The 7,942-nt window shown below is 39.6% G+C and overlaps 1 protein-coding gene across 1 annotated transcript; it reads left to right on the forward strand.

The window, feature by feature from the left end:
• Nucleotides 1-462: 462 nt before the first annotated feature.
• On the forward strand, nucleotides 463-1,969 carry LOC143775125 (uncharacterized). Its single transcript, XM_077262969.1, has 6 exons — nucleotides 463-468; nucleotides 524-592; nucleotides 1,011-1,233; nucleotides 1,494-1,653; nucleotides 1,743-1,886; nucleotides 1,966-1,969. Exons 1-6 carry the CDS (start codon nucleotides 463-465, stop codon nucleotides 1,967-1,969), a joined length of 606 nt encoding a protein of 201 aa, XP_077119084.1.
• Nucleotides 1,970-7,942: the final 5,973 nt, after the last annotated feature.

Genomic DNA, 7,942 nt, shown 5'->3' on the forward strand with positions numbered 1-7,942 from the left:
GTGACAGGAAATGTGATTTCGGCCATTAAAGGAGGAATATACCAACCACACATTAGGACTACTGCACGTGACAGAGTGTTGCAATACCTCTCCTGAAATGTAAGTACATTTCTATATATATATCTCAGTATACATCATGGGAGTCTGTAAAATGTCCGTCGGATGTGTGTGTACTAAACATGTTGCTTTGTTGCACACAGATGTCGGATACAGATGTCAGCAGCAGCAGCGTGTCTGCGATTTTTTCGTCACAGTCGGTAGGCTTGCACTTTTAAAAACCACTATAATGTTGTGTGAAACTCCATTGTATTGAACTAGGCATAACAATCCTGTTTATTGTTTTATTGTGAATAGGAGTCTTCTGAGCCCGAGGCTGCTAGACCACCCCCCAAAAAACATGCTAAAAACACAAAGGTACATAGCACACATGTTGAATTTTTCAGGCATAAATTTATTGATCCAATGAATGTTAACATAATTTAATGTTAAAAAATTTTTTTTTTACATTTTACATACACAATAGGTGGTGCAACACGGAGGACAAAAAAGAAAGAAGGTCCCTAGCCGTCTGTCGTCGCCACAACTGCCAGTGGTAAATATCAAATTAGAAATATTCTATCCAATATTTATCAACAATCTATCTATTCAATTTCTATCTACTATACCTATAAAATATCAACTATATCGCTCCATCTATTTGTCAATCTATATCTATGTATATATCTATATCCATGTATCTATCTATTTATCTATCTATCAATATCTATGTATCTATCTATATATATCTATGTATCTATCTATATCTATCTATGTATCTATCTATAAATATGTATCTATCTATATCTTTGTATCTATCTATCTATATCTATGTATCTATATATCTATCTATATCTATCTATATCTATGTATCTATCTATTGCTATATCTATGTATCTATCTATCTCTGTATATATGAATATGGCCATCCAGTGAAATTGAAACTATCAACCTAACTTTTTGTGTTTACCTAGTCCAAGTCAGCGGCCAAAAAAAAAAGGATTGTCGTTGACGAAGAGCCATTGACTATCCACAACGAGACACTGATCAACCTTGTGGAAGCCAACCCCTCCATATGGGACCAGAGCGACAGCACCCACCATGACATCGTGAAGAACCGGAAGTTGTGGGATCAAATAATCTGTCACTTTGATCCCCGATACATGGAGAAGTCTACAACCTCAAAGAAAAAAATTGGTAAATATTGGTGACGTAACATCGGAAAATGTAAACAAAAAAAAAAAATCTACCCTATCAACCTATCCACTTGTTGTCTATCTCTCAATTATGAACTATCTGTACACTATCTATCTATACACTATTTCTAAAAACTATTTCTTAACCATCTATCTACTATTTATATATCAACTATCCTAGCAAACTATGAAAAATGTTTCCTATATCTTAAAACTATCTGTCTACTATTTTTATGTATATATTTTTTTTTTAATTTAAAGCCGATGCTGTCCATACCCGTTGGAAGTCCATCCGCGATCGCTTTGTCCGTGACTACCGGAACAATCACAATGCTCAAAGCGGATCCAGTGGTAAACGGGTGACCCCGTATGTGCATTACGACCAACTGCTCTTTCTTCAAAAAACATTGTCTCAGCGCTCGTAAGTACAAATACGTCTGTGTGCGAGACACAATTGTTTTAAGGAAACTAATTTACTTTATTTATATATTTTTTTTTTTTGGGTTACAGCACGATATGCAGTACCGCTGCTCCTAGACCGACAGAGGAACTGGAGCCTTCTCCAGTGGAACCAACGCAAGCTGAAGATGTGTCTGGCAACAGCGAGCCACGATCTGCAGACAGAAGCACTGTTGCTGCAGGTGTGAGTGCCCGGTTGCAATCACAGCGTGGACGCAAGCGAGCAACACAAAAAGATGAAGCTGATGCAATTATCGTGGATGGACTCCAACAGGTAGAGGACATGTGTCGCAGTGAGCTGAAAGACCTGAGGCGAGAAATTACCGAGCTGCAAGCACGCGAGTCTGTATACTCTGCTAATGAGTGGAAGCTACTTTTCTTATCCTATGTGCCTGTAGCACAAAATATCCCGGCACATAGAAACTTTATGTTTAGACAAAGACTGAACGAGCTTCTAGAGGAATTTGTGGGCCCACAAGAACCCGCTCCATCGGGAACTAGAAGAATGGACTTGCCGGCCTACAACCCTCAATATAGAGGCCGGGGTGAAACGAGCGTGGAACCTCATAGACAATGTAGCAGTCCATCATATAGTTGGGCAGACAATACGCCCGTGCAGTACCAAAGTCTTTAGTACAGTTCAGTGTCCCCAGCCAGGTGCAATTACCACGTTGCAAGTTTCCCTTTTTTTTTTTTGTTATGTTTTTTGTTGTGAATTTCTATTTTCATTTTTTTTCATCCCTATGGGATATCATATGTTAAACCTGTGTACCAAAAGTTTGTTGGAAAAACCCATAAACATTTTGTAAACTGTTTCAAATTTAAGAATCTTGGATGACTTTAACTTTTAACACAACACAACTTTATACACGACATAAGGTAATTTTTTACACGACATCAGGTTAAAAAACTTTTTACACGACATAAGGTAACTTTTTACACTATGTCACTTTTTACACGACATCAGGGTAACTTTTTACACGACATCAGGTTAACAACATAACTTTTTACACGACATCAGGAAGACTTTACAATATTTTCACACGTATCTGTCTTGCCATGGAACATGGCCTTCATGTGTGAAGTAGTGTGCAAATTGATCCCGAATCCTCATTATTTGTGCTGTTGACCGAACTGCATTCGATTCAATGCTACTGAGGTTCGACTCACAATCATCAGGGTCTACCACCTGGGTTTCATGTCTCGCCACAAAATTATGCAGACAGATGCACGCCTTCACAACACGGTCCACATTTTCTGGTTGCAGTTGCATGCAGGTTAGTAAAATCCGCCATTTTAATGTCAAAATCCCAAAGGCACACTCCACATAACGTCTAGCCCGGCTCAAGCGATAATTAAAAATGCGCCTGCTGGAGTCTAGACTACGGCTTGAGTAGGGCTTCAGGAGATTTTGTCCTAGTTGGAAGGCCTCGTCACCAACTAAAACATAGGGCAAACTTGGGCCTTCGGTCCCCGGAAGAGGTCGTGATGATGGTATGTTTAAACTTTGGCTGTACAAACATCGGCCCATGTTGGAGTCTCTGAATACTCTGGAATCGTTAGTCCGGCCATAAGCACCAATATCCACAGCAACAAAACGGTACCGGGCATCCGCAATAGCCATCAAAAAGTATTTCTTATAGTTATAGTACAGGGAACCACTATGCGCAGGTTTCTGAATCCGTATGTGCTTTCCGTCCACGGTACCAATACAATTGGGGAAATTAGCCACATCCTCAAACTGTTGGGAAATCGCTAGCCACATTTCTGATGTTGGTGTTGGTAGCACAAGTGGTTGCAAGTTATTCCAAATGGCATCACAAGTCTCCCGAACCAGTTGGCAAATTGTTGACTTCCCAAGTCTAAACTGATAATGCAGTGATGCAAAAGTTTCTCCGGTAGCCAGATATCTGTCGACATTCAAAAAAAAAAAAAAAAAAAAAAAAATTAGGATTTTTAGTGATCAGCTAAAGGCTAGTTACAATAGAATATACAATTGCTAAATGAACATTAGGCCACACGATACCGAGATCTAGTCTTTGTTAATAGAATGCTAAAAAAAAATGTATAATTACCTCACAGTCACTACTAGACGTTGCTCCGCACTGATGCTTTCACGAAAAGTGCTGCGATGATGATGTATCTCATCCTTCACATGCGAGAGCAGAACATCAAAGGTCTCAATGGACATCCGAAGATAACGTTGAAATTTGGAGGGGTGATCCCGAAGCTGCACATACAGGGTGTGAAAGGCACCATATGTACTCCGCAAGAAATTCACTTCGTGGATCCAATATCTCCTTTGCGAACTACGCTTTCTCTGACGAAGTCGCAACCGCATCAAGCGAAATCTGACGAACTCAGACACAAACATCTTGCTAGCAGAAGTTCACTCAATGCTTTCAAAATGGAGAATGAGTCTGTGCCCACACCCGACAATGACAAAAGGGAAAAAAAAAAAAAAAAAAAAAAGAACAACTTTATTGACAGTGACAAACGCAGACAAACGGATACTTCGTAAACGGACATCAAAATGAAAAAACGCGATCACATGCGTTAACGCTAGCGTTACCGTGACGACGAATTTCACATATTTTTTGCTCCTTTTCTGTACATGCGTTTAACGCATCCGTTTAACGCCATGTACTTGACACAATGTGAACCTAGCCTTAATTAGAAAGGATGGAAGATTGAAGTGTAAAGCATGTACTCATTATTTAATTACTGCACCTATTAGGTAAATAGGTGACTTGCATTTTTTTATTGTGTGTTTATTTTACGTGCATTTTTTTCACTTTTTTGAATTACAGCAACAATAAAAATATTCTATTAGTGTAAAAAGCAAAATCGTCAGTGTATCAAATACTTATTTTCCCCACTGTAAATGCATGTTTTTAAATTTTTCACTCTTTGTTTCATTGCAGTCATTTGGTAAAAAAGTTCATTTTTTTCTTATTAATGTACACTCTGCACCCCTTCTTGACTGAAAAAAATAGAAATGTAGACATTTTTGCAAATTTATTAACAAAGAAGAATAGAATTATCACATGGTCATAAGTATTCAGACCCTTTGCTCAGACACTCATATTTAAGTCACATGCTGTACATTTCCTTGTGATCCTCCTTGAGATGTTCTACTTCTTCATTGGAGTCCAGCTGTGTTTAAATAAACTGATAGGATTTGATTTGGAAAGGCACACACCTGTCTATAAAAGACCTCACAGTGCATTTCAGACCAAATGAGAACCGTGAGGTCAAAGGAACTGTCCAAGGAGCTTAGAGACAGAATTGTGGCAAGGCACAGATCTAGCCAAGATTACAACAGAATTTTTGCAGTATTCAAGGTTCCTAAGAGCACAGTGGCCTCCATAATCCTTAAATGGAAGAAGTTTGGGACCAACAAAAGTCTTCCTAGACCTGGCCGTCCAGCCAGAACCCAAGATCACTGTGGCTGAGCTCCAGAGAGGCAGTAGGGAGATATGAGAAAGTTCCACAAAGTCAACTATCACTGCAGCCCTCCACCAGTCAGGCCTTTATGGCAAAGTGGCCCAATGGAAGCCTCTCCTTAGTGCAAGACATATGAAAGCCCGCATAGAGTTTTCTAAAAACACACGAAGAACTCCCAGACTATGAGAAATAAGAATCGATGGCCTGATGAGATGAAGATAGACCTTTTCGGTGATAATTCTAAGTGGTATGTGTGGAGAAAACCAGGCACTGCTCATCACCTGCCCAATACAATCCAAACAGTGAAACATGGTTGGTGGTGGTTACATCATGCTACGGGGGTGTTTTTCAGCGGCAGGGACAGGACGACTAGTTGTCATTAAACGAAACATGAATGCGGCCAAGTACAGAGATATACTGGATGAAAACCTCTTCCAGAGTGCTCTGGACCTCAGACTTGGCCGAAGGTTCACCTTCCAACAAGACAATGACCCTAAGCACCCAGCTAAAATAATAAAGGAGTGGCTTCAGAACCACTCTGTGACCATTCTTGACTGACCCAGCCAGACCCCTGACATAAACCCAATTGAGCATCTCTGGAGAGACCTGAAAATGGCTGTCCACCAACGTTCACCATCCAACCTGACGGAACCGGAGAGGATCTGCAAGGAAGAATGGCAGAGGATCCCCAAATCCAGGTGTAAAAAACTTGTTGCCTCATTCCGAAGAAGACTCATGGCTGTACTAGCTCAAAAGGGTGCTTGTACTCAATACTGAGCAAAGGGTCTGAATAATTATGACCATGTGATATTTCAGTTTTTCTTCTTTTATTAAATTTGCAAAAAATTGTACATTTCTGTTATTTTTCAGTCAAGATGGGGTGTAGAGTGTACATTAATGAGAAAAAAATGAACTTTTTTGAATTTACCAAATGGCTGCAATTAAACAAAGAGTGAAAAAATTAATGGGGTCTAAATACGTTCCATACCCTCTGTATATACAAGGATGGAGTGGAGGACATATATATATAATTATAAATATATATATAACTCACCAGCATAAAGCCAGGATGAGTGACATATCTATACCAGGATGGAGGATATATATACCAGGAAGGAGCCCAAGATGGGAGACACTACTACATAATGGGAGATGAGGTGCAAGTTGTATGTCCTTATAGAATTTAGAATGCTACATCTGTCCAACAAGCGGCGGCGGGAGAGGGGGGGGTGGTACAAATCTTGCTCCGGGGCCCATTGGACATACTGGTCCTGGGTATATATAGATTGTTAACAGTTCTGTCCATCTTTACTTTTATACATAGGCTATAGGTCACTCTACAGTCTTCTTTCCAAACTGACCCCAATTTAATCATACCTGCAATAATAAAACTAGTACAATATTAAGCATCTGATCAAGAAGTTCATGATAGCATCAATAATAAGAATATCTTTTCCTCTTTAACTTTCAGTGTTCTCTGCTCTTTTTAGAAGATTTCCAGTGTAACTGTTCTTAGATAAGTGGCATCTTGAGAGCAATTTCTTTTCCTCAAACAGAAGGGCAAGTAAACTTTCTAGTTAGAAATGGCTCCCATAACAGCTCAGTCGCCATTAAACATGCACTTAGCAAGCACATAAAATCATCATTAGCAAATCAGGAATTTCTATCTCCTTAAATAGTTATTGAGGAGAAAGTGGAGAACAACTGAACTTTTCACATGGCTTTGCCTGTAGGTAATCTCAAGTGCATGGCTTTAAATGTTCTTGCATTCATAGGCATACTGGTTAGTTATACATTGCTTTATACACCATACTAAATTTGTAATACAACCCGCAGGTTATTCTGAAGAGCTGATATATAAATGTGAGCCTAACTTTGCTTTTTCACTGGTTTGGTATTATACCTGTGAATTGCACACATATTTTATGCATTTTATTGCCACAATGAAGGATACATTGAACGATTTTGAAGCTTAAACTCCACATCCTCAATGCATTAAACATGCATCATTCCTGCCTTGAATTCTACAGGAAGACATCACGGTTTCATTGAGACTCTCCTTCATGTTATGTTAGGACTTTTATGCCCTATAAAAATGTACAATATTATATTCGTAAAATCTAAACACGACTGGACCATTGAGAACTGTATGCTGAAACCGGCATAAAGGAACTTTTATATTCCAATGCCCCTTTAATAAATTATATCAACTTATTGCTGGGATATATTATAACTTTAAAATATTGAAACCATGAAGCTGTTTGAGAAGAATATGGGGGATTTAAGTCATGCCCATCAACTGTATCATATCTTACTACAGTCCTCCTTCAGCATGTGTAGCTGTAACAGGACACCTGAATCAGCAGGTAGGCCAGCCTTCTCAACTTCAAAGTAAATACTCACACCCCCAACAGCCAAGCTAGTATCTCCAGGGGGTCATATTGTGTAAATGATTCATTGAGTCAGATGGGAATTTCATAAGGAGAATTAAGGAGATCTCTGAAACGGGCCAAGTGCCTACCAGGGTCTTGATCCGTTCTAGCACCCCAGGGTGGGGAGTTACACAAAACAGCGAGTAGAAGCCAGGTAGCAAAGCCATATTTGGTCTCCAAGTGTAACAGGGGCCTAGCGGGATCTGATAGTGCCAGAACCGCAGTTTCATGACCTTCCATTGGGAAGTTATGATCCCTCATAGGTTTTGGGAGTTTTAGTTTCAAACACCCAGGGAAGGGGGTTAAGACCCCTCCTGGGGGCAAAAAGGATGTGACCAACCAAGGGGATAAATGCTTGTGCAAGGCCATGTG

Source organism: Ranitomeya variabilis, chromosome 5, assembly GCF_051348905.1.
Source record: "Ranitomeya variabilis isolate aRanVar5 chromosome 5, aRanVar5.hap1, whole genome shotgun sequence".
NCBI lineage: Eukaryota > Metazoa > Chordata > Amphibia > Anura > Dendrobatidae > Ranitomeya > Ranitomeya variabilis.

Coding starts and splice junctions, on each gene's coding strand:
- LOC143775125 (XM_077262969.1), top strand. Junction 593..1,010: donor CGTCGCCACAACTGCCAGTG/GTAAATATCAAA, acceptor GTGTTTACCTAG/TCCAAGTCAGCGGCCAAAAA. Junction 1,234..1,493: donor AACCTCAAAGAAAAAAATTG/GTAAATATTGGT, acceptor TTTAATTTAAAG/CCGATGCTGTCCATACCCGT.